General features: G+C 47.2%; 1 protein-coding gene across 4 annotated transcripts in view; it reads right to left on the reverse strand.

The window, feature by feature from the left end:
• Window positions 1–260: 260 nt before the first annotated feature.
• AMPD2 (adenosine monophosphate deaminase 2) overlaps window positions 261–26,977 on the reverse strand; it is a 50,697-nt gene continuing 23,980 nt past the window's right edge. For 3 of the 4 annotated variants that reach the window (XM_028733865.2, XM_028733864.2, XM_028733867.2), the window contains exons 3-18: window positions 25,268–25,398; window positions 24,070–24,138; window positions 22,185–22,296; window positions 20,490–20,676; window positions 18,289–18,430; window positions 16,752–16,841; window positions 15,983–16,112; window positions 15,154–15,348; window positions 14,886–15,017; window positions 13,908–14,071; window positions 10,482–10,608; window positions 9,650–9,813; window positions 8,130–8,250; window positions 7,711–7,884; window positions 5,556–5,666; window positions 261–3,443 (exon numbers count right to left, since the gene is read on the reverse strand). In XM_028733865.2, the coding sequence (XP_028589698.2) occupies window positions 3,228–3,443; window positions 5,556–5,666; window positions 7,711–7,884; window positions 8,130–8,250; window positions 9,650–9,813; window positions 10,482–10,608; window positions 13,908–14,071; window positions 14,886–15,017; window positions 15,154–15,348; window positions 15,983–16,112; window positions 16,752–16,841; window positions 18,289–18,430; window positions 20,490–20,676; window positions 22,185–22,296; window positions 24,070–24,138; window positions 25,268–25,398 (2,265 nt within the window). In that variant the 3' untranslated portion in view covers window positions 261–3,227. The remainder of the gene's footprint in view (window positions 3,444–5,555; window positions 5,667–7,710; window positions 7,885–8,129; window positions 8,251–9,649; window positions 9,814–10,481; window positions 10,609–13,907; window positions 14,072–14,885; window positions 15,018–15,153; window positions 15,349–15,982; window positions 16,113–16,751; window positions 16,842–18,288; window positions 18,431–20,489; window positions 20,677–22,184; window positions 22,297–24,069; window positions 24,139–25,267; window positions 25,399–26,977) is intronic. The other variant, XM_028733866.2, reaches the window with a different exon arrangement.

Here is a 26,977-nt window from a genome sequence, read left to right on the forward strand (position 1 = left end):
TAATTCATTTTAAAAAAAAAAATCATTTCTTAAAAAGGAGTAGTTGCCCTGAAGTCTACAAAGACATGGTGTTGATTGCTCAGTTTGCAAAAGTGTACAATTGTCACTGTGGCATTTTTAGACTTTGGTCCTTTAGATGATTAATGTCCCGCATAAAACATACTCCATCCTTGTGTGGAAGCAATCTGAGCGACAGCCCTGTGTGTGGTCTATGTCATCCAAAGGAAGAAGTCCATTCAGTCAGAAACAACACAGAAGACTTACTTAAATAACCTTTAATGATGGATCATGCTCATGTTTGATAGGATTTCTAACATCACATTTCAGCACAGACAAGCAGATAGTTTATCCACACTACGTCAAAATTATCAAGAGTGTGTGATAGGAGGATGCAGTGATTGCCAGGGGGATACGGGTTTCATCTCCATCTGACAACAAAGCAAAAACTAACATGGTGTGTGCCGCACCAGATACCAAAGCGAAGCAAGGCAGGTTGCGGCAAGAAAGGAAGGAAGGAGGGAGGGATCTGTGGGGAGGGGAGAACCCTCTTGACATAGACCAAGGTACATTCAACTCCCTGAGTCGAGATTCCGTTATCTTCACAAAGATACAGACCAAAATGCTGTGGCTCCGATCCGCAAGGCTAGCTGAAACCAAGGCAAAACACCTCCACTGCCCTCTCCGAGTACCCAAACAAAAGCACAGAAGTAGGGGAGGAAAGAAAAAAAGCTTTCCCCCTTTCAGGCCATGGAGGTGAGATGCCAGTCATACAAAGAAAACATTTTGACCCTCTAAGAATTCTCCCTGTCCCTCTTGTACACACACAAACACACGGACACAAAGGAGAGCAAGTGCCTGTTTCAGAGGTAGAAGCTCAAGGGGAAATCTACCCAGTCTTGGCACACTCCATGTACTACTTTAAGCAAGGCACTGGCTGCAGTATGGATCTTCAGATTTTGGTCCACAGCAGCCTAGAGGGAGGGCTCCACAAGCTCCCTGCCCAACCTTAGAAAAAATAAAAACCCCATTTCTATTGCTGCTGCCCATCTAATGTTTAGCAAACGCATTTTTCCATTGAATCAAAGCTGCTTGCAACTATAAGGTCAAAAGTGCCTTGGCAACAGCAAGGGAGAGGTGGCGCCGTGCAATCGACTCACCACCAAGAAGCCTTTTTTCGTGAGCAATGCAGACTTTGCCTGAGAGTCTGAAAGGAGTGAGCACTGTCTGAGACTGGTCTTCTACTCCAAGTGGCTGTGCTCACGAGGAGTTCCTTACTGCGACTAGTTGCACACAGACTGCTAAGGGGGCCACAGAGGCCCAATATGTCAAGGATGGTGAGCTGCCCACAGGCAAGCTTCAGAAGCTATGTGATGGTGAACAGCTTGGCCAGAGATCTGTGGGGGGGGGGGGACCCTTCTAACCGTTATGAACCTTTCACAGGACAGGACTCAAAATGGAGAGCTGGGAAAGGCACCGATCCATGTTCTTCTGCGCGTTTCCATTTTGAGTCACATGGCTTCAGCAGAAAGTATAAGTTACTGCCTGTTGCCTCCTTGAGATTCATTACCCATTTGCAATAAGCAGGAGGCATCAAAGTCAGTTCCCAGAACAGCAGCAACTTTGCTGGTGAGAAAGCTAAACCATTTCTATGGCATGTTTCCTTGCCAAATGTAGAAAGAAGATCTTGACATACATGTGCATTATGCAAGGGCAGACACAAGAGGCTGTTCTCCTCAACCCAATGCAGAGGGCAAAGGAGGTTGCCCACGTGGTCTATGCCCAAGCGTGGCAAGGCGTACTGAGAGCTAACGGCTCTCCCCAAGCTCAAGCAATTGGCAAGAAACCGCTCTTTGACCCAACAGGGTGGGGTTTAAAAACAACGCTATTCTAGAGCAGGGAGGAGGAGTCAGATTTTGTTTGGAACAGTGATACTGAAGTGGGCACCATTTTGCTGATCTACTCCCCAAACAGCAGAAATGTTCCAGGAGAATAATACAAATATGATGCAGATACTGTTTTTTGCCCTGCTCCTGGGCTAAGGGTGGCTTGTGGGGTGAGGGGAGGGCACCAGTTTAGATCAGATAAATGGATTAACACATGCAGTCTCAGTGACACTGATCCAACCAATGTTTAAGGTGTATTTTTTTTGGTGGTTTTTTGTTTCAAAAGGACATAAATAAAGGAATACTCAAGACGGCTGATCACAGAACGCCCATGTCACATCCATTTCAACCTTAAGGCAAAAGCCCCTGCTAGGATGGGTGTTACGCCTCCTCTTGTTACACTTAGATATTGACATCTTTGTTACATGATTGTAGAGAAGGACAGACAAATGCTAAATATGCCAGTTACCCGGCAGGCTACTTTCTCTTTATCCTGCTGGGCTAGACTCGAAGGCCCACTATTCCCCAGCCACTCACAGTATTTTGCCTCCTAAGGCAGGGGGGTTGAGAACTGGCGCTTTCCCCAAGCAAAAGACACCAGAGTTTAAGGGCTTGAGACAGAAAAGACTCTCACCACATGGCCACGCTGTGCACTGGAGGCTGCAGCACGGGAGAGCTGCGCCAACATGCTGCTCTGATAATAAAAGGCAGGGCTGCCTAACCAAAGAGAAATAGAGATAGAGAGGGTGTTTTATTGGCCAATGAGAAACTCCAGCTGCCAGCAGCCAAACAGAGGACAAACAAAAATCCAACGCAGCAGAAGGCACCACCACTCTGCTCTATCCCTTGGCAGAGCCACACAAACACTCACAGCATCTCATTCCAAATACAACTGGGACACATGCTTCCATGCTGGTGCTTCATTTGGCCTCCATGCAACTGTCGCCAGGCGCCTCTAAGGTCCACTCAGCAGGTCTCTGCCACAGCCTTACTCTTTGCTGTCCAGCCTCTGCTCAAAATCAGCACTGCCAACATCTGCAGGATGCTCTTCCCCCTTTCTAGCACTCATTCTAGAGACCCCAAAAGGAATTTCTCTGACACCCCCGCCTCCATTGCCCCAGCAGGTTACCAAGTGCAAAAAAAATCCCAACCCATTAATGCCTTTCCAGGAGATAACAGAAGATAACAAGATGCTTAAAAACCAAAACACAACAGGAAATTAAAACGGTCCATGGGGCCGGGGTGAGGTGGGTGGGTTGGTCAGGGTCTCTTCATGCTTGTAGGACAGCCCCACCTTGGCAGGCCAAGAAGGGGATGGAGGGGAGATTGTGAGCCGGCCATTCTTCAGCGAGCATCCAGGCTGGAGCTCATGGTCAGAAGGTCTTCCTCCTGGATGGTCTCCAGTTCCTCCGTCTGCACAGCCTGCGTGATGAGGGTCAGTTCCTGGGAAAGTGTCTCATAGCGGTAGGCCACCCGGATGTCTGGCACATTGGTGCGCCGGATGTCGTTGCCCTCAGGACCCTCCTTGTGGTAGTTGTGCCCAAGCCACTGGCTCTTCACCTGGGCAAAGAAGAAAGAGACCAATCCATTGTTAGGACAAGCAACAATTTATGCTTTTCCACTGTGCCATTCAACTGCATGGTAACATCCTGTGCCCATGAGCACTTTAATCAAGGCTAGCACCAAGCATAAAATCCCAGGATACCTTTGTCTGTCTTTAAGCAATCTGTAAAAAAGAAACCTTAGAAAACAAAGCCCTGTGGAAGCTGTAAAGAGCTGGCAACAAAACTGAGCATACATCTGGGCTGCTAGGATAATGGGCTACATCTCCATAGTTTCTCATCAAGGCTACAATGCATCTTTTGCAAAAGAAAAGAAAGGCAGCTACATTTATGGTTCTCTATACCAGTGTTTCCCAACCGGTGTTCCGCGGCACACGAGTGTGCCGTGAGACGTTGCCTCGTGTGCCGCGAGATGCCTGGAGGGAGGCGGGCGAGTCGGGCGGCGAGAGGCGGGGCGGCGGCGGCGAGGAGAGGCCGCGCCTCCTGCTGTTGCCTGGCGCTCCTCCTCGCAGCCGGAAGCGCTGCCTGGGCGCCTCCGCGCGACTCTGCCTCGCTGGGTTTGGTCTCCCAGCAGAGACGGGTCACACGCGCCCCTCCCTCCCTCCCTCAGCCTGCGCGGAGGGAAAGCCAGAGAGAGGCATCGCTCCTGCGCGGCGGGAGAGGGAGCAGCCGGAGCGATGCCCCAAACGAACGGGACCGGAGGGGAAATCCTCTCCGAGGCGGATTGAGCGCAGCTGAGAGAAGCCTTTCGAGGAGCTGCCGTGTCCCCTGGAAACCCCCTTCCCAGCTCTGCCTCAGCCGCCGCCGCCTCAGCCGCCGCCGTCCCTCAGTCCCTCGCTCTGCTGCCTCCTCCCACCCCCAAAGCTTGGAGGTTCCCCAGCAAGGGGGAGGGAAAAAACTTTCACTTTTGTGCGTCCCTCCCGGCGTGACGCTGCGCGCTGACGTCACGGGGCGGGGCTTTAATGGTGGTGTGCCGCGAGATTTTTTTTCAGTAAACAGGTGTGCCGTTGCCCAAAAACATTTGGGAAACACTGCTCTATACCCTAAGAGAGAACTTATCCTCTGAGTGCCATTCCTTATGAGGCCAAAATGGCACCTTCCACATACCAAAGACAGGTTATCAGCAGACCTGGGAGTGAAATGTCAATGTTTTGCAGAAGTACAAACCCGAATGGGTAATGCAAGAATAAAAACAGCTGATTAAGGACTGAACATGCTCAATGAGCACAGAATAGCGACTGACTACTGGGTGGATGGGCAGAACTTGAAAATCGGGGGGAAATGGAATGGAGCACCCTTGAAAATGGCAGGAATCCTGAACAGGAACACTCCAAGGTGCAACAATTCCTTATATTGCAAAAGTAGGACATCTTTGTGCAGACATCTCAAAACCTAACAAGGGCAGAGGAGGAGACAGATTAGAACCACTCTTTGATTCCCGCCTCCTCAAATCCCACAGGGGCAGAAAATGTGAGCTGCTCTCAGCTGGCCTGGACTGGAAGAAGAATCCTTTTGGTAAGGATGGGGACTTCTTTCACATAAAAGGACTGCAGTGGTATTGAGTTGGGAGAAATTGAGCTCAAGAGGCCACAGGCCACAGGGACAGCATTATCCAAAATCAATTCCCTCTCCCATCCACCAGGGTCTTATTGGCAACCAGGAGGACAGATCCTTCATTACTTAAACTTAAAGGGTCACAAAGTCCGGAGAGGAGCAAGGAGGTTACAGAATATCCACCTCATGACACAACTCCTTCTGAACTTAATTTCTCCCCTTTCAGAAGTGGTCATGCTGCAGAAAAGGCCACAGAGTGGAAGGAATTGGGCTGAGAAGAGACCCTCTGGGCCTGATCCCAGCCACTGCCTTTCACAGAGCCCAGTTGTCACATGACAAATACAAAGATCTTCAGCTGGAGCCTGTTCATCTTTGTGTAAAGGCACAGCTGGGCAGGAGGCAGTTCTAAACTGATCTTAAATTTCCAAAGCTGGAGACATCAGGCCATGAATTGATACGGAAGGGAGTTGCTGGGGTATTCTTGTGTACTGTATTCTCTGAGAGGTTAGGGAACAAATGCAACCTCTTTTCAAGAGGGAAAAAGATGTAGCCTTACCTTGTGGGAGAAGCCACTCATGAGCACACTGTTGCGTGCAAGTTCGCACATATCACAGGAGCTGAGCTTCCAAACCTGTGTGGCGATGCTGTACTCTTCCATCAGGGGTTCCTGTAAGAGATGGTTTTGTCAGTCAGGCTGCATCATGGACTATATTGCAGATGAGAACATACAGTGGTCCCAACAAGGTAGGACTTTGAGGCAGGTGTCTAGGGTCCCACTCAGAAGAACAAGCAGGAGGGTCCCCCAATGAAGCAGGGCTGTCTGACATTTTGAAAGCAGCAAAGTTATACACATTGTCTTCAAAAAAGGGCACCTCCACATAAACTCCAGAGTCTAAAGTAACCTACTTGCACCCTCTGTTTGTATATAAAGAACATTAAGACATGCCACTGAGCTAGGTTTGGAGATTCTGGTGCACACTGGATCGGATGGGTAGGAGTGTGAGATTTATGAGATCATGGGGCATATTCTGGCTACCCTACCGCAATTTCTCTGTACTAGACAATTAGGAGAACAGCATGTACTAGGAAAATTAGGACAACGGCATGCGGAGAACATAGCTGAAAAGATGGAGACAGCTGAAGCAACATCTCCTGTAAATACAGTTCAGTTGTAACCCTGGCCTGGCCTTCTGCTACTATCCCTCCAGGCTGAAGCAAGCTCAACACTACAGGCTGACTACTACGTTCTTGCTCTGACAGCTGTGGTGGACAGGCATCTGTCCAGACAACTGAACAGTCACTAGGTGGCAGCATTCATGCTGACTTGTTGAGAGGAACTTACTCTGTGCTTGCACAAGCAGAAAAGGAATTACCGTATTTTTCGCTCTATAACACGCACCCGACCATAACACACACATAGTTTTTAGAGGAGGAAAATCCGTAGGCATGCCACCCGTAGGCATTCCCTCCATAACACGCACAGACATTTCCCCTTACTTTCTAGGAGGAAAAAAGTGAGTGTTATGGTGCAAAAAATACGGTAAGAGGAAAATCTGCCTACAAAGTGGAACCCAAGAAATGTACATATATGACCAAAATGGAGACAGAATATGATTCCCACCCCCCTCCAGCCAAGAACAGTTGCTAAAGTTACTTCTGAAGTCTTCCACAAGGTCCCAGCCCTCAGCTCCAAGTTCTATAAGCGTCTGCCATGCAGAAAAGACATTTAACTGACTCCTATCGATACATCTGGCTAAGTAGGAAGGTGAAATGTAGGGCTTCTCCAAGGTAGCTTGCTCTGAAATGCTACCCATTCCATATGTAGGCGAGCTGGCAGGTGAAGTGGAGGAGATTCAGTGCATGGATGAGGCATTTGGAGAAGGGCTTTGGCACTTCTTAGGCACTAGGGGATGTCTTGGGGCATGCCAAACCTCTGCAAAAAGGCCTAGGCTCTACGTGAACTGAGATGTAACTTATCAGAAACATTCAAGCAGATTTTAAACTGACGCTCCTAGGGAAAAGCCAACAGGAGCTGGGAAGCATCTGCTTCAGGGTGAGGGTGAAAATGTTTCTGAGCATCCAAGTTAGTAGAATTAGGCAACAAGCACAGGACAGGATGGGAGAAGCAGCCAAAGGACCTCAGGGGGAAACGGAAGAAATGTGATAATGCTGTGAGAGCTTCCAAGCCAAGTTAGGGGTTGTGGTGGGGGAAGGAACTGGAATGCTTGCTGCTAAAAGGAGAAGATTGCTATAGTGGGCATAACAGAAGCTTAGTGGAATGGAAAGGACCCGACCAATGGATTAAAGGTACAAGAAAGGAGATTCCAATTATACATTAGGAAGGACATTCTGACACTAATTGCTGTTCGACAGTAGAGCACACTGCCCTGGAAGGTGGTACTTTAATCATGGCCATCTGTCAGGGATGCTTTCGTTGTGATTTCTGCATTGAAGGGGGTTGGACTGGGGGTAACTTCCAACACTAATTCTTTGAAAAGAACCAGTGGAATACAGATTACCTCTGCATACAAAACTTTACAAAAAGGAAAGGCTTGTCAAAAAAGCATTTTGCTTGCAGTGGGTAGTGGGTTTTGTTTTGTTTTTTTTTTTTGGTTTTTTTTTGCAAGGTCAGAAGTTACATGAGACAGGTAAATGGATGCCATCTGCCACAGGGTCATGGCCTCACTTGGCCTCCCCGACATCACACTCACCTTAGTGAAGTGAAACTGCAGTGGGTCATCTGTGGACAGGGAGACCATGAGGCCCCGAGAGAGGTACTCTGGCAGAGGGTTTCGATGGTAGCTTAAGAAGAGGCTGTTATTGCTGAGTGGGGACATGGCAATGCCAATCTGGGCCAGGTAGTAGAGGTACTGCAGCACAGGTGCCTACGGAAGAAATGCAGGGTTAGGAGGTGGGCAGCACATCTGGGGAGTGTTGAGCTTCGTCAAATCCTTGGCTCAGAAGGGAATAGCAGCAATACCCAGGATGTGCTTCCTTCAACAAGTTCAGAAGGCTCATGAGATGCCAGGGACTGAACCTGGAAGCTTCTGCATGTGCTCTGCCACCGAGTTTGCACATGGGCGCACACGCTCGTTTCCCAAGTGTGCCCCCCTCCCCTTCTTACTCTCACCTTGCGGAGCAGGAGGCCATGTGATATGTTCTCAGACAGCATGAAGCCAGATACCAGATGGTGGATGGGCCCTGCCTCTCCACAGTGGGGGCGCAGCACGAAGGTGTGAAAGCCTCTCTTCCTAGAGAACCAGCAGCAAAACACACAGTTCAGTGTCACTTTATAGTGCCTTCATTTTATCTGCCTATTTATTACATTTAGATCCTCCCCAGGGAGCCCAGGGTGACAAACAACAAGTGATAAAACAATAAAACAACTTAAAAACTATTCCAACACAGATGCAGGTTAGGACCAACCTCAACTTAAAAGGCTTTTTGAAGGAGGATGGCCTTCAATAGATGCCTAAAAAGACAACGGAAATGGAACCTGTCCAGTGTACATGGGGAGGGAATCCAAAGTGTAGGCGCAACAACACAAAACTCCCAATTCCTATATTGTGCGGACTTCCTGATAAAATCGCATCTTGCAGCAGGCCCTCAGCTGCAGAACAAATTGATTGACTGGGTATATAAGGAGTGAAGTGATCTTTCAGGTATCCTGCTCCAAAGCTCTAAAGGGCTTTATGCACCAAGACCGGCATCTTGAACTTGGTAGCTAACTGGCAGCAGTGTCTTTCTTTTCTTTTTCCCCAAATTTTTTTTATTGATTTCCCAAGATTTTTAAACAAACACCTTAACTGTACTTAATCCAATCTTAGTAACATCGTTAAGTGACTTCCTCAAATCCCCCCTAGCTGAATTTCAGTGTATTTCATTGTAACAGTTTTCCAAAACCAATTTTCTCATAAAATTAATCACTTAACATCTTTCTTTCTTTTCATTTTAACTTTAAACATGTTATTCTCTAACATCACATATTTCAATCCTAGGCCTATCTGGTATTTGCAAGTTTTTCCAATTAAGTTATCTTAGCATATTTAACTAAATAGTCTTTGAATTTCATCCATTACTGGCAGCAGTGTCTTTCTGTGGGAGGAGTAGGCGACGAGCCGTTGGAATGAGAAGTGGAATGGGAACCGGGATCCAAGCAACAACATCAAAGGTGTGAAGCTAACGCAAAACCCAGCAGCCACCTCCAAGGACTCTGTGCACCTGCTTCTCTAATAGGGCACAGTGCTGCATGATCTGTCAGCAGGCACCCAGTCTTTGCTCAGAAGGTTGAGCAAAGAGCCTTAAAGGGACAGGACTAGGGAACCTCAGGCCTCTAGACCTCTCTGTCCGGCTCTGGGGGCTCTGCTCAGGTCACACTGCTTACTGGCCCTCTTTGAAGTAGGCAGGAATGGATGCTTCTCTGGATGGAGAACAGAGATGGGCATGCAGGGGCAGAAACTGTACAAAGGCAAAACCCGCTTTTGCCTCTGGCCTCACCCACCACAAACACGTGGCTGCCAAAAGAGAATGTGGCCCTTGGGCTGTAAAGGTTCCCCACTTTTGCCTTTGGAGCTAGCAGGGACAGGAGTACCGTTCTGGAGTCTCATCCATGTACACTGGGGGGTGGGAGGTAAGAAGAGAGCCTCCTACCTGCGCAGGTGATTCAGAACCACCATGTTAGCATATGTGTAGTAAAGGTAGTAGGAATAGGGCGGGTTGTCCTCCTCCACCCAGTTCCCAGGCAAGGGGCTGTCTAAGTTGAAGATGTGGTGCTCTGGCTTTGATTCGTCATCCACGCTGTCAAATCCATCCACCTGCCCATCAAGAAGCCGAGGGAAAGGAAGGGGAGAGAGAGAGACAGAGAGTGAGGATGAGATGGTCCCACTTACTGTATTTTTCGCCCCATAGGATGCACCGGCCCATAGGACGCATCAAGATTTTTGGGGGGGAAATAAAGGGGGAAAAATTTATTTCCCCCCCAGGCACTTGTGGGGCCGGCAGCAGGGAGAAGCACTCTTCTCCCCACCGCCCGCCTTCAGACCAGGTCCGGGGACAGCGTGGAGACGCACTGCGCCTCCCCACTGTCCCCGGAGCTTGTGGGGCTGGCGGCGGGGTCTCCCCGTCAGCCTCCAAACCACTTCGGGAGACAGTGGGATGGCGGCGTTCCGCCTCCCTCTGTCCCCCGACCTTGTGGGGCTGGCGCTGGGGCTCTCCACCGACCCCTCTTGCTCTCCAGGCTTCAGCAAAAGTCTGCATGCGCACCGACCCCTCTCGCTCTCCAGGCTTCAGCGAAAGCCTGCATTCGCCCCATAGGACGCACACACATTTCCCCTTCATTTTTGGAGGGGAAAAAGTGCGTCCTATAGGGCAAAAAATACGGTATCTAAAGATTTTCCACTCCATGAAGAAAACTGAGGATTTTTCTGAATCCTCTCGCTCCATGCAGAAAACCTGCTATACAGGTTTTGGTGGCAGAACTTACGTGCTCCAAGAAGAGGTGCAGCTCTGGGTGGCTGGCAGGGTGGATCGTAGCTTCGAAGAGGGGCAAGAAGATGTTCTCCAGCATCTCCTGGAAGTTGGCCAGCTGCTTCTTTGTCTTGTACACATCGCTATCGGAAGCAGAGATACACGGAGAGCACAATTGTCATTCGCTTAAGACACAGGCCTTTGCAGAAATCTCCATATTCTGCAGTTCACCAGAGGGTTATCACTTGCAGGGGCTGCGTGAGCCACTCCACATGCCATTTGGCCAGAGTAAGACCTAAGCCAGTATTGTGACCCTGGTTCAAATCTCACCTCTGCCATAAATCTGCTAGGTGGCCTTAGGTGAGCCACACCCTCTTAGCCCCAAACCACACCACACCTCCCCCATTTGCAATATGGGGATCACAGTTCTGAGCTCCACTGATTAGAATGGCATATTTAAGAAAAGAAATGACATTTGAAAAAACGGCTATAAATTTATGACTATGGAACTAATCTAGATGGTTTTGATATACAATAAACCACTTAGAAAAATCCAAAGCAATTGCTGGAAGCTACATAGAAGAGAAATTTAAAACTACTGGAGTTAGCAGCAAATTTAAAAAAAACAGAGCCATTTGAATATTCAGATAGTAACATTTGACCTGAAGAATTTGACTGTTTGGGACATAGAGAAGCATGTTGTGGGCTGGACACACAAGATGATCTCTTACCACATCTGTCCTGTAATCAAGTGCGGAGCAAGCTAGGACTGAAACGGTATAATTAACAGCTACATTCTCAGAGTTTGCCAACAGCTTCAGGGACTGTTAGGCAATGGTCTTAAGAATGTGATCCGAAACACAAGCTTGCAAAAACTTGATCCAAAATATATCCTTGCAAAAAAAGGGGGGGGCATAAGCATTAGTGTATCTCTCCCCCAATTCATTGCTTTGGTTAAAACATGATGGTATACTATGTATCTTCTCCTTTCTTTGGTGGGGCAGGCTGCTTGTTAAATATTGTAACAGATTTCTTCTCTTTGCTTCCTTGTGGACAACAACTCTTTTTTAGGACAATAACATTATGTATTAGGATAATAACATTATGTATTTATGTAAATATTAATGTATGGAATTGAAACTGATTACAGTTAGTGATCTATATTATATCTTTTTATTAAACTTTCAATTGAAATTCTCTTAATATATGTTTTTAAATAAAAATGAAAAACAAAACAACTGTTTTTTAGGAACAAGTGTTTGCTGACCGCCCCCCCGGTATTTCAAGAATACCTCATTACAAAATGCTGAACTTTCTCCTGCCCTAATATCAACTTAGAATACAGACTCTACTAAACAGGGTTGTAGGGATAACCAAGATAATGTATGTGAAATACTCTGGGCACCCTACAGCAATACACAAATTCTAAGTATCATCATCGCCTTCCAAAGCAGCAAGAACACAGGAAACTTCTTTATAATACATCAGACTAGTTGCCCATCTAGCTCATTATTATATCCTCTGATCAGCAGCAGCAGCTCTCCAGAGCAGAAAGTGGCCTGCTACCTAATCATTTTATTTAGAGGTGCTGGGGGTTGAAGCTGCCTTATTCCAAGCCAGACTCTTGGTCCATCTAGCTCAGTACTGTCTACACTGACTGGCAGCATCTCTCCAGGGTTTCACACAGGGATTTCTCTCAGCATTACCTGGAGATACTGTAGATATAACCCTGGCCCTTTTACATGGCAAAGCAGTTGCTCTACCACTGAGCCCCAAGAATGTTGGGCTTGCTTCCCTTTCATAGTTTTCTTTTTAGAAAACCCCAGCTTATTCTAGTCTCTCTGCACAATTTAAGAAACTCAGCATGTTGCACTCCTCAGGTGCCCACCAGGCCCCTGTTCTTTGCATTGTCACCTGAAAGATCGCTGGCGCACTCACTCTGTTGCTCTATTCAGACAGGGAGGCTTTTCATCCACTTCCCCCAGCCAGCGAAACAGGTGTTCAGCTTAGAATGTGCAACCCTATCTGAAGGGCTTGCAAGCTGTGTTGATAGTGTAGCTGAGCAGCTAAGCTTCAAGTGCGCTCTCCTGCTAAGCTAGGATTACAAGCAAGCACAGCTAAAGCCCCAAGCACAGATCCATCAAAACAAAGTCCTCCAAGTTCCTCATCAATTTAGTTTTATCCATCAGTCAAACATGCAAAAAAGAAAATTATGGGCACCAGCTAAGGAATAAATGGACGTAGTTATATGATGCGTAGCCCACTTTTCCTCCATTAAAGCAGCTTGGCAGCTTTGTTTACTTTGTCTTAAACCATAAATGAAGAGGGTGGGAGGGAGCAGAAAATACTAACACCATATCAGAGAAGCAACAGGAAAGCAATGGTAAGAGCAGCTGCAATATAAGGTACGTTTGCAGGCCAATCACATCCATGGCTACACAGTGTTAAGGAAGGACGTGGCGGGGGCTGCAAGAAGAGAGCAAGCTGGGAACCAAGGGAAAGGCGGCAGAGAGGGAAGGAGCCGAAGGGAGAGACCTAACTGAGCAGGGAGGGAAGGAAGCAGACAGAGGAGGAGAGAACAGGAAGCAAAGTGGACTTTGATAAGCTGGGAGAACAAAGGCAGAAACTGCCACCTGCATGAGAGCAGTTAACTGACATTATTGATTTATTCATTCAAGAAATTTGCTGTTGCCAGGCAACTAGTGGCAGCTTGTTCATTTACTGGCATTGTTAAGTAATCTGCTAATTTTATGAGCTGGTGTTTTGTTTTTTTTAATCAGTCCTACTGAATTCCATGCAAGTAAGTGCATGTAAGATTGCTGCTTTGGAGACCTTGCCTAAGGAATACCTGCTCAGGCAGCACAGTTTTCACCATTCTTTTATAAATGCAAAATAAAAAGGGCAAGATGTGTCGCTTTATAAGGAGGCTACTCCACAATCTGGGTGCCAAAACAGCAGAGGAAAAGAACCTCATGCAGGTGCCTATGAGAGATCAGGGATTTTCTGCTGTTGTTTTGGTACCCAGATTGCTTTGCGGGTGAGGGAAAGGTGCAGAAACAAGAGCCGCAGGAGCAAGATTCTGCTTACGGAACAAGCTTTCCCAACTTTTCCATTTCAGATTCCACCTTAACTACTGGAGTAGCTATTGCCTAGTTTGCAATACAACAGCTGCAGTGGTGTCCAAACCCCCCAATCCCACCAGCACAACAGATTCTACCTCTCTAGCCCTCGCAAAGCCCTTTCTAATAATCTCAGCAGCTTGCTACACTTTGCTAAAATAGAAAATGGAGTTATGTTTCTCCTCCATATGACTAGGAGAAAATACTGCGATCAATTCAAGCCACACAAGGTAGCACAGCGGAGTACCCGTCGCTTGGAGGCTGTTTCCCCTGCCAAAGGTTGGCTCCCCTTCCTGGAATAACACAGGGGAAGTGGCACTCACAAGAGGCGAGGCACCTGCACCAGCCAGCGCACGTTGTTGGAGTGCACTTTGTGAGCCACAGCCCACTTGGCCAGTTTGTCCCACTCGTCACGGGCTCGGCCATAGATGGAGAGCCGCAGCTCCGCATTTTGATACTTGCTCTCTTCCAGATCAGACATCACCTCCTGCCAGGAGAGAGAGAGAGAAAGGGCTTGTCAGCAAAGGAGCCTCATCAAAGACATCAAAGACTACCCTCTTTTGGTACAGAAACACTCTCATGTTTTTGCAGGATGAAACGCATTACAAAGGCAATCCAGCGCTTGGACACCTTATACCTTCTTTGTATGAAGGGTAGAATAATTTATCTGCCTGCAATTGATTGCTTGGGCTTCACATGTGCTCTTTGAGACAGCCCCTACTGTCTCAAAATTGAGTGCTCTCTTTGCCCTATTTTTTATCCCCAGACAGGTGCATTGTTATTCCTAGAAACCAGACAGAGAGTGAAGAAGATCTTGAAACTTAGAATCTTGTTTGCCTTTCATTATTCTCCTGGGAAACCTGCAAGCCCAAAGTGTGATGAATAGAAGAAATCATACTGTGCCTTCCCCTTCCTTCCTCAAGTATGGAAGCTGGCACCAGACAGATTTTGACAGCCTAAGAACTTATGCTCTCCTTAAAAAGCTATGTTTCAAGGCCTCAAATCTGAGGGCAAAGTTTGCAAAAAAGCAATACTTAATCTAGGAAAAACTCAGAAACCAGGAGGGCTGAAGTGGGCTGCTAGTAGACAAGAAATCTCAACTGCCCATCATGGTTCCCTTTCTCTGCCCCATCCCCTGGTTCACTAGATGCCCTAACTCAATTTGAATGCTCCTCCCAAGTTTTAAAACCACACACAACGCAAGAATAGGGGTACAGAGTTTGGATAGCTTATTCAGGACTCTGGCAATAAGTAGAAGCTCCTGGGTACACAACTAAGGAAAGATCAAGCAGTCTGCTTACCTTGATGATATGGGCAAAGTATTTTCCAGAGACTCTGTTGTCTGTCTTGATGAAAATCTCCCGCAGCACAGACTCGCCTATGGGGTTATATTTGGCATTGAACTTGTCAAAGCGATGGAAGGTGTTACGATCCTATTAGAAAAGGCAGCAACAAAGATTGTTGTAATTAAGTAACCATGAAGACAAAAGACTGCAATTCTCTTCGTCCCCATTTGGCAAACTGCAAATGACTATATAAGGCCTGTAATAACGTTGTTAAGGCTCTTACCGCATGGACATCAAGCGTGTCTACGCTGAGATCATAAGCTGTGAGATTCATGGTCTCAAAGACCTCCTTTAGAGTTTGCTCCTTGCCCTTCTCCACATGCACAATCTCCTCCAGGTGCTTCTTCATAGCCCGCTTGATGAAGCGCAACAGATGCTTCTGGTTCATGCAGGATGATGCATGGATATGCGTGTCCACCTGCTCAAGAGATCAGTGGTTAAGAATGCGGGCCAGGAAGCCCAGAGCTCAAATCTGACCTTGGCCATTGACCCACCAGCTGGCTTTAGGGAAATCCATTATCTCTAAGCTCCAATCCCTAACCTTAAAACACGGGCAGAGAACCTGCTGCCGGACTACAACTCCCATCAGCCCTCATCACTGGCAACACTGGCTGGAATTGATGGGAACATGAGTCCAAACTATCTGGATGGTCATAGGCTTCCCACCCATTTTAAGGACTAAAATAAAATTTAAAAATATATCTGTATATATTATTCAGCCACCATGACACTTCTTGCGACTATGGCTGCCTGGAAGACCCTCAAATGGGCAGGAAACCATTTGTCAGGCCATCTAAGGAAGCAGGGTGCCAAAACAAGCCTTTGAAAGAGAGTGCCTGTTTATTAAGAGGTACCAATGGAGGGGGGCCCACGTCTCCATCAGACTTGCTGTTCCTTCCTTTGGCATTGCAGAGGCCAGGCAGTTTGGGCTGTAGCGACTGAGCATTCTGCAGTAACGGCTGGGGTTCCCAAGAGTCCAGTTACGTGTGGTACAAGCATTCTTTGTAATGAAAACTACAGGCACATACTCCTGAAACACAGAATGTCGGTACCTTCCGGATATTGTAGAAATCGCGGTGTGGAACCCTCTTCTGAGCTGCCAGCTCTTTCATCTCATTGAGCAGGACGTGCATCTGGAACTTTGAACTCAGGTACTGAAGGCGTCTGTAGCAGAAGGATTTTCTGGCCAAACATTAGAAAGGAGGTTTAGTTCACCACACCAAAATCAGACCTTCACCTTCTCAACATAGTAGCCAGCACTGTAAATCATGAAAACCTAATTTGGGGTTTAAATCTATGCTTGCAGAAGGCTCAGGCTAGTGCATTTGTCAAGTAACAGCCGACATTTCTAATGTGGTCTGGGTGGGTGGGTAATTACCAAAGACATAAGGGAGCGAATTGTAAGGAATTCCATAACATCAGAATACATTGCCATGCGAGGTGAGGTCCATGTTCCAGCCAGCTCAACAATGATCAGATATATACTGCAGAGAAATTCCAAAGCAAGCCATGTTGATCCTTACTGTAAGTTCCTGGCATCTCGTAATCAGAAGTGTATACTTACTCTCAGTTTGACCATGAAGTTTGTACTTCAGGTTATCATGGCAAGTAGCAATCACCAGAACTACACCTCATGAATTTACTCAGGCCTTTACCTTGAAAAAGGGGTTTGATGCTAGTTTTCCATGATAGTTACCAGACAGGCTCACATCCACCCTGCTTGGATGTTAGCCTAACCACATTTAACTGAATTGTCGTTTGGAAGAAGGAGCTTGCTCCTGCACGTAAAGATGAAAGAAATAAAAGAATGGCATCACTTACATTGGACCATTGATGATCAGAGCCATTAGGACATTCATGTCAGCAATGAACTCCTGCAGGTCAGGGTAAGGCAAGTCTAGTTCTGTGGTCCTTTAAAAAAACCAAAAGAGAGGCAAAAGATGAAACAAGATCACAGACACAAGTAAACAGGAATCAAGAGAGCTATGTTGTCCAGATGTGTGTTTTGCATAGTTCTATGTGTAAAATGAGAGGAAAAGCCAAGATCAGCCCTGCCAATAGCACAAAACGAAGATCTCTCTCTAAAATCATTAGTTAGAACTAAAGGGGAGGAAGCTACTAAACAAGGTGTTAGCTCAAGAGAAAATTGGCGAACAAGATGCTCAAAATATAGAATTTGGTAGTTATTACCACTGCTTCAAATTGAACTTGCCAGAATATCCAGCTGCTCACTACACCAACTCTGTTAAATCAGGTTAACTGATATTTCCATACAGAGTAGAAAATTAAGATTCCTGCGAACTTTCACTTTAAAAGAAATTGTAAGGCATTAGCAGTTACTATTATGGAAATGCATTGAGAAAAACACAGATTGTTTCTGGGACAGACTCCTGTTCTTTATTGTATGTGTGCTCTTTTATTGTATGTATATTGTATATTCCTCCCTTATCTATGCCCGTTTTCCTGCTATGTCAGTATTTAATCAAAAATCACAACTAGGGTTCAAGCTTGAGGAACTTCCATTTCATGCAAAACTATCCCATGCAAGGTTCAACGTTTTGTCCAGGAAGTCCTGTCTAGCTGCATTATTGCGTTCATTCCTTCACCTTGGTTGCTTGCAACAATTTAGCTAGGTGTCTGGAACTGGTTAATAGCTATTTTGCTAGAATATGATGTTTTTTAAATTCAGTTTTATTGTATAGTACTCTGAATATGTAAAAAAGAAAAAGATATAACAATAAAGTTTTCATACATTTTACTGATTTGCTTAATCTAGTTTGAAAACAGCATGTGCTGTTGGTTCAAATAACGAACAGGCCCAATTAAAATGTGGATCTGCCTTTCTGTGCTCTCAAAGCTGTGTAGGCGGTTGTCAATCACACCTTCTTCCCCAGCTCCTGTAGTATAAATATTCCCTTCTATACTTTCCAAGGGCAAATGGATACAGGGAAGAAAGCACAAGATTCAGTGATTTCAACAGTGTTCATTATCAGACATCATGTGTGCATATATTACGATTTGCATGAGAACAGTGTTTTCACAAGATGCTGCATAAGAATATGGAGCTAGACTTCCTAAAAGCTCAGGATGTCTATAGATGAATTTTCACTTTCATTAGGCATATGCCATTTCTATAGATACTTGAGCTAAATGCATCCAAGATTCCCAGCTACAGAGAAAACAGGGAATAACTTGGCCATTTAGGTGTGGGCCATGGATAAAATCACCGTGAATGACCTCTGCTCACCTCCAGATTTTACCTGTCACTAAAGAACATATTTTCCTAGAAGCACTGTTAGCATACCAAGGCATCTGTACCCAGCAAGATATTGCCATGCCTTCTCCCATTCCTCCTTACTTGTCGGTGATGTCCTGCTTAGTGTACACATGGACTACTCCATTGACCATCTTCAGGCCAAAGCCAAGGTCTCCAGGCATTGATTCAGGGTCACACTTCTCATAAGGATGCTGGTTTGTAAACGGCGAGTGCCCTGAAGCATCTGCAACACAGGAAAGATCAAATGAGAGGCTATACTTTTGCTTCATCACTACGGATATTTCACCTACTATTTTAAACAGAAAACCAAAATACAAAAAATAAAACTAATTATTCTCAAGAACCATCTCTCTCCTAGAAGTTGATGGCACATTCCCTTATCCAGTTATTGTTTGTCTGCTTGCTTGCTTGCTTGCTTGCTTGCTTACTTGCTTGCTTGTTTAGCAAGAGTTGGTGAGAAAGAAAAGCTAGCACAAGGGGCAAAAAACAAGCAAGCTCGGTGATGGTTGTTCGGCTACAGAACATGACGGATCAAGTCAATATGGGACGGCACAGTCTCACTGGGTCCCAGTCACACCATCTCTCCCAATCATCCAAGGCTGATTCCATGGGAGCACAGAAACCTTGTAGAATGTACCGTATTTTTCGCCCTATAGGACGCACCATCCCATAAGGCGCACCTAGGTTTTTTGGGGGGAAATAAAGGGGGGGGAATTATTTTTCCCCCAGGCGCGGGGCTGGGGCGGGGGAAGCTCGAGCTTCCCCCGACCCCAGCCCCCAAACAGGCAGCTCTCTACAAGCCGTGGGAGCGCTCCCGCTGCTTGCGGAGAGGTCCGCGAAGCTTCAGCATGCAGGCAAGTCTCCGCAAGCAGCGGGAGCGCTCCCGCTGCTTGCAGAGAGGTCCGCGAAGCCTGGATGCGCTGAGCTCAGCACGCGCAGGCTTCAGCATGCAGGCAACTCTCCGCACGCAGCGGGAGCGCTCCGGCTGCTTGCAGAGAGGTCCGCGAAGCCTGGGCGTGCTGAGCTGAGCGCGCGCAGGCTTCAGCATGCAGGCAACTCTCCGCACGCAGCGGGAGCACTCCCGCTGCTTGCGGAGAGGTCCGCGAAGCCTGGACGCGCTGAGCTCAGCACGCACAGGCTTCAGCATGCAGGCAACTCTCCGCACACAGCGGGAGCGCTCCGGCTGCTTGCGGAGAGGTCCGCGAAGCCTGGACGTGCTGAGCTGAGCGCGCGCAGGCTTCAGCATGCAGGCAACTCTCCACACGCAGTGGGAGCGCTCTCGCTGCTTGCGGAGAGGTCCGCGAAGCCTGGACGCGCTGAGCTCAGCGCGCACAGGCTTCAGCATGCAGGCAACTCTCCGCAAGCAGTGGGAGCCCAGCACTGGGCTCCCGCTGCTTGCGGAGAGGTGTGCGAAGCCTGGAGAGCGTGAGGGGTCGGTACGCACCGACCCCTCTCGCTCTCCAGGCTTCAGCGAAAGCCTGCATTCGCCCCATAGGACGCACACACATTTCCCCTTCATTTTTGGAGGGGGAAAAGTGCGTCCTATAGGGCGAAAAATACAGTAGTTAATGGGTACAAAGTTCCATTTTTCTCATAATCTCTGTACGTTTTGTTGTTGTTGTTTTTTTTGAGAGCAAGCAAGTTTCTAGTTCTCATGACATAAGATACATTTTGAAATGTGGGGGCAAAGTCTACTGAACTCTCGGAATCCAGAGGGGTAGCTGCCACTGAACATTTGCTAGAACTTCAAAACCCCACATAAGCTCCTTGCCCCCCAAAAACTAATAAAATCTGAATAAAATGAATCTGGGGCAGGAGGGAATTACCCAAATGTACCCAACTGGAACCCAACAGTTGCAGAATTCAGCATTTCTCAGCACACGGCCCTACACTCACCCCATAGCTATAGCATCTTTCCATGGGATCACTTAAAAAATATTTGTAGTTGAGCCCTTGGAGACATGAAGAGATGCCCCATTAGATCTTGCAGCTACCCAGTCTTGCCCACCCCAAAGCTGGAGGCAATGTACAACTTGCGCTCACAGCTCTCCTTGGGTGTGGGAGAGGAGGGGCGCTGCCTCTGGACCATGCCCTGACTTCCACTACCTGCTGGCCTTTCAAGGGCATCATCAGTACCATGATCACCTTGTAAGTAGCCAGGGACCAATCTAAACCTTCTCCATGTTCCTCTTCCTGTCTGCCACTTTAGGCACCTCCCTTACTGGAATGACTTTGCTGAAAGGAAGGCCCTCTCACACACAGGCCCCAGATTCAGACCTCACCTCCAGCCCCAGGGGTCTCGGGGATCTCCTCATACATCCTGGGGGCCAAAGGCCTTTCTGAAAGGTCTTGTAGGAAGCGGGCTGTGGTCTTGCAGAAGCTTTGCAAAGAATGCCCCATATACTTCTCCCGAATGAACAAGGCCTTCACCACACTCTTGGCAGCATCCAGCAGGTCTGTGAAAGGCACCTGGGGGGGAGGGGGGAGCCAAAGAAAAACCGTTAGCTGAATTGGGAACAGCACTTATCAAGGAATCATGATGGGCAGGCTAGGAAACAGACGGCGTGAACCGCTAGACAAAAATACATAATATATCAATAATAATAATGTCTCCAATAAGGCAAATCTATCAAGTGCAAATTTCAAATAACCACAAAATGATAATTGATCCATTCAAACTATATAAAAAAGGTCAGAAAATCAAAACAACAGCCAGAAGGAAGTCTTCAGAGATTCAGTGCATAAAATGGAAAAACACAGGGACTGAGTTAGGTAACTAACTGCTTCGCAAGATATCGATCAAAAGCCAGTTTGCATGCAGAACTTCAGTATCCATAAATAAACACAATGAAAGTGCAGTACAGGTGCTGCAGCTTCTTCGTGCTAAATCAAATCACTGCAGAGGTTCCTAACAGACAGTTCAGTTAATCATAGTTTAGTGTCATTCAAACCATAAACTGGGGTTAATGTTGACTATGGTTTGTAGTTGGCTTGTTTCAAACAAACCATGATTAACGTTATCCACAGCGAACACTGAAACATGAGATTAAGCAAAAACAGAAGTAAAAGCGTCTGAATTCCAGAAGGAGGAGGAAAGGAGGAGTGTGTGAGCCAGAAGCTCACATAGGCTCATTCACAGCACACTAAGCTGAAGTTTAGCCAAGTATCCAAATGGAACCACTGGGTGAAGTTAGGCGAGCTCCTCTTCTTAGCCCCAGACTCCCATCTGCAATTTTGGGGGGGGGGGGTATAACACTTACAACATGGGTGTTTAAAAACATCAAAGTTAGAAAATTATTTTAATACTTGAAATAAATTAATAATAAACAATTTCCCACAATGGCTGTGCCCAAAGTGACTCACAGCAAACATTCAAAACATCAAACTACTAAGCACCAAAAATACAAACATACAAAATACAGAGCCTGTCAGTAAATTCTATTTGCCCAGCTGGTTTATTAGATGGGTTGCATATTTTTACCAACAGCTGCTCTCCAGGGGCTCAGGCAGACAGAGGCCTTTCACATTCCCTGCTACCTGATCCTTTAAAGTGGAGATGCCAGGGATTGAACCTGGGACCTTCTGCATGCAAAGCACAATGTGCTCTAGCACTGAGCTAAGGCCCTTCCAGGGCTAAACCGGAGCCATTTCCTGCCTGGAGGCTATCTGATTGCTATCAGAAAGCAGCATGTTGTAGAGCAGTGGTTCCCAACCCGCCTGCCCCCCCCCCCCTAAACATTGAGGAACACATTGTCAGACCACGGAATGATTTCCCTGTCTGCTGCAGCAGTTGTAAAGCACTGTGCTGGATGCTGCATGGTTTTTAATTGCATTTTTTTACAAACATAGCATGGATCACTCGCATGAAGCTTGTAGACCACCGCCTGTGGCAGAGCCTTTGCAGGAGATTGTGGGTGGGCGTGTGTGGTTGGGTTGGGTGCAAATGGATGGCTAGTTTCTGAATCTGTCAGCCTTACCCCGCACGTCTCTTCTCCGGAGATGGTGACCCTCTGGAACTCCCTTTCCAGAAGCACATCCCGTTCTTTGGGATACTGGTCCACCAGGTCCTCTCCCTGCTCCTTAAACAATCTGGGGGGAGAGGAAAGAAAGGGAAGAGTTGAGGGAGCAACAGTAAATGACAGATTTGGCTCTGCCGGTATCCTGCCGTGCTCACTGGAGTCCCCTTTTCGAAAGAGGTCCTTCAAGACATCAAAGCAGGACGTACCACACACATAACACGTTCAAGACAGGGACAACCTCCCCGCCAACCACAGGGAGAGAAGCCCTGAACTACGGAAAGGGGTGGAGACAGTCATGGACACCTGACAGCTTCAGAACCTTGGACAGTCAAACAGGTTGCCCACGTAGCAGGAAGGTGGTTCCTGCTCCTCAGGGGAGGGCTCTTTCATTTTGCACAGCTTCACCAGATGACCAATGGCCCCTTTCCGCACTGCATGAAGTCAATCATCTGGCAGAACCAGAAGCAGAGCAAGGGCCTGAAGAAGCTGGCCTCCAAGGGACCCCCTGACAAGGACCTTGCTGGGCTTACTAGGGACCTGAGCTGCTCAGCCAGCACCATGAAAAGAGGGGAGGTAGGGGAAGAAATATAAAACACAGAGACAAGAGGCTGGCTCCACCCACTGCGCCTGCCATGAAAAGAATCACCGTTATAATAAAAAGACAGGAGGGAAATGGAGCTCAGAGCAAAGGAACAAGGGAAAGTGACCAGCAGTGGAAAGGGAGGAATCCCCCGCTCAGCTGTGTCAAGAGCCATGGTGGGCTCAGGACCAAAGGCGCTTCTGCCTGCCCTAGTTGCCATGGGGCTTCCCAGCTTCTCAGTCTGAACAGCATCTACTTCTCAGAAGGGATTGCCAAACTTGACACATGCACCAAAACAGTGGCTAGCTTTGGCCTTTCCTCCGCAAGGATTTCTCCATTCTAAAACACCAAACTTTCATTCTCCTCCAGGAGGCGAGGGGAGATTCACTTCATCCATTTACACCAGGCAAGTCTAACAGGTAGATCGTGGTCTACCGGTAGATCACTGGATGCCTGTGGTAGACCACTGGTAGATCATTTGCTCCCCCCAAAGAAGCTCAACAGGGCTTTCCTCCCTAAAAAAGCCCAATAACTTTTACCTGAACCCCCCAAATTGGGGTAGATCACTGCCAGCTTTTAACTCTGTGAGTAGATCGCAGTCTCTTGGGAGTTGGCCACCCCTGATTTATACCATCTTTCCACTCTGAAGTCCAGTTCCAAGCCTGCTTCCAGGCTGTCTGGCATGTCTCTCAGTCACTCTGGTAAGATCAGAGCCCTACTTGGACATTTGGGGCAAAATAATGTGGACTTAAGATGGAGAGGCGAGGGATACAAATGCAAGCCCCACCCCCACCCCAACTTCCTTGTGCCTCCTGGTCCCACTTCGGACTATCCCATGTTGTACAAGGTCTGATGGGGGATTTCTAAGCATGTTCCACATAGAATCCCCCCACTTTAGAGCTTTGCACTGATTGTAGGAAGGTCTGAACAGGAGCTGGCATGCACTGGGATTTTGAGGGAAGGTGCAAGGGTTGTGTATGCATGCCTCTGCCTCCTCCCCATTTTAAGCCTGCACAAGGCAGCTCAAAATGCCTGCACATGGATTAGTTTGACTTAGCTGTACCTGCACCTAATTAATTGACCACACACCCAGCGGTGCGACTGAGAGTGGGAATGTGCCACATGCAGGTGGATAGAACTCTTGCAAGAGTGTCACTTCCTTTGTGCCTGCCAAGGTGGGGAGAGGACGAGGATGCAGCCTGCAGGATGCTCCCGCTCCCACCCCTGAGTCAAGGGCAGAGAGAATTAATGCCAGGCACTCACTGTAAGTCAGCAGCACTGTCAATTTTCAGGAAGTCCTGTTTGGCTCTGAGTAAAATGTCAGGTTCTAGTCTGAGGATAAATGGGAAGTGGAGGCCAAGGCCAAGACAGGAACAAACAGAGAGACAGAAAGAGAGAGAGGGGAAGAGAGAGACACACACACAAACAAAGAGAGAGGTGAGGAAATGTGGAGGAAGAAAAGGAGAAGAGAAGGAGAAGAAAAAAAGAAAACACTAGCATTAATACAGAAACCAACACCAGAAATGGCAGATACTGTACAGCAATATTCACCAGCTATGGGAGACAGAAGAGAATGGATTCAAAAGGCCTAGGACAGACATCAAAACCAAACCATGGTTTGGCCATCAGGAAAGTGCTGCTGATTTGAATAGCAAGTCCCTCCTCATCCATGGCAACCAGTTTGCCATGAAGATCAGGCAAACCACCCCCACCTGAACCAGAAAGTATAGCTCAATGTGAGTTTCTGGTTCTGGTGCGGAGGCAAACTATGGCCAGTGGTAACCATAATTTGATCAATCCAGACATTATGCCAAAGCATGGTTACCACAACCCAGGAAGCGGAGAAGGGAAGCAGTGTGTGTATGGAGAAGAGGGAGCAAATGCTCCTACAGCACACTTCCAATAGCCTAGGCATGGTTAGGTCACAACATCTGTACCGGGCCATATTTGTCCTCTCTCCAGTCCTGGTTTCTAAACGAATCTAGCCATGTCTGGGCAGATAGAGCTGAAAGAAATCCAGAGGCCTTTATTTGCCTGCTGGTAACGTAGATAACCACAAAGCAATCCCACCAGTGAAAAGCCTCTGGGCACCCAAGACAGACCATAAGCAGGACGAGCGTTGTGTAAAACTGCCAGGTACAAACACACACACACATACAGTTATGTATATGCACACACACACAGCCATGTCAATGGCAGGCATCCTAGCCAACGTCCGATGTGCACCTCTTTGGACCACCTATGTCTTCTCCATCAAACCTGTTCCCCGAGTTACAGCAATCTATTCTAGGTTGCAACTAAGGGTTCCCCATTTGGCTTCTTGCCACCTTTCTCAGTTCTCAACTGCTCATATTCATCCAGTTGTCTTTGTTCATGAACTTCTCTGAAATGCACCTTCCTACTCTTGGAAATACCAAACCAAGGAGCCAGACGAAGACCAAGAAGTATCACAGCAACTTACTTCACATCCTGGCTGATTTGCCGCTCCAGCCGCTGGCGCCTCTCCTCCAGCTGTTCAATGGGGCTGTCTTCTGGGAATTCATAGGGGGCACTGCGCATATCACTCTCAGCCAATGAACGGCAGAACAGCTCCTGTGGGCACAGCAGCACAACAGTGCAGTCGACCGGGGCAGGGAGGAGCAGTTAAGCCTCCCACATAACAAACCTCTGACAAGCAATGCGGACACCAGCATGGAGAGGGACTAAGAGGGACTCCCTGGAGTCTGTTTGCTGAGATGGGAATACTCTGCCAGCATCCATCAAAGTATTGTGGGTGGGATCCATGCCACAATGCCTGCTTTTTCAGGGCAGGAATTCACAATGGGGTCACCAACGCAGTGACTTACAATTGCCTGAGTGATGACTGTTAGATGAACTTCACTGCTGCTGGTTTCCCATTGCCCAGGTCATCAAAAGGTGCATTAATGATTAATATATCTCAAGGTCCCCGTCTCCCCTGCTGCCTTCTCCAGCATGTTTCTGACACATGGATGTGTCAACATCAGGAAACGACAGCTGCTGAGCCATCAAGCAGGCCCTAATTTCTTCCTACAAAGGTCAGGTGGAAGCTAGAGCAGGCAGATTCAAACACTTCCATACCACCACCAGTGCTCACATCCAGTGTCTCTCTGCTTAGGACCATGCCGCACATTTAAGTTGTAAGATATACACTTTACAGACCTGTACTGTGAATCCACTAAAGCCATAACATCCAAAGTGTATATTCAAGCCTGTGAGGTGGGGTTAATCTACATCACGCCACAATGCTTTTCTACAGTGTGCATACGACATTTATGTACTTCAGGTATTGTGATTTTAATAAGTCTGTACCATGGACCCATTAAAATCAGCACGTGACGTGAGCTCTACCAACAGGCTCTATGACACTTCTATCAGTCTGGGACCAGAAAGAGTGAAGGCAGACCTAACATCTTCAGTGTGGCAAAGGTAGATTGAAATGACATTTCCTGCCTTGAAAATGAATGCACATTTTAATGTCCTAGACCTGGGGTGAGATACCCATGGTCTGGCCAGATTTCATACAGCCCTCTGGGTGCCCTGCCGACCATCAGCTGCTCAGCAGAAATGGAAAGAGGATGTGTAACCGTGGCTCCTTCCTCTGCAGGTCACAGCAAACTTGTATTCTTTGCAGAAATGCAAAAAGTAGTCCACACATTTTGCAATTGCTGGATCTCAATTTTGGGGAAGGACTTTCAATTCAGCTGTGAATTGAACATATTTACATTATCACACTAGAATTACTGAGCCTTTTAGATAGGCAGTACAAATACAGTGGTACTAAGAACTTAATTCGTTCTGGAGGTCCGTTCTTAACCTGAAACTGTTCTTAACCTGAGGTACCACTTTAGCTAATGGGGCCTCCTGCTGCCGCCGCACGATTTTTGTTCTCATCCTGAAGTAAAGTTCTTAACCCGAGGTACTATTTCTGGGTTAGCAGAGTCTGTAACCTGAAGTGTCTGTAACCTGAGGTACCACTGTATAGGAAGTTCAATGTATATTTTTTTAAGTCTATTAAGGAAATGGAAGGTATAACTTGAAGGGAGCTAGTAATAATTAAAAATATGCCTCTGCTTCCATGATATGCATGGTGTTATGAGAGAGAAAGAGAAATTGTGTGTGCATCAAGGGTTTATGATTTTTGTGTGGATCT

The sequence above is a fragment of the Podarcis muralis genome, chromosome 5, assembly GCF_964188315.1.
Source record: "Podarcis muralis chromosome 5, rPodMur119.hap1.1, whole genome shotgun sequence".
NCBI classification, from domain to species: Eukaryota; Metazoa; Chordata; class Lepidosauria; order Squamata; family Lacertidae; genus Podarcis; species Podarcis muralis.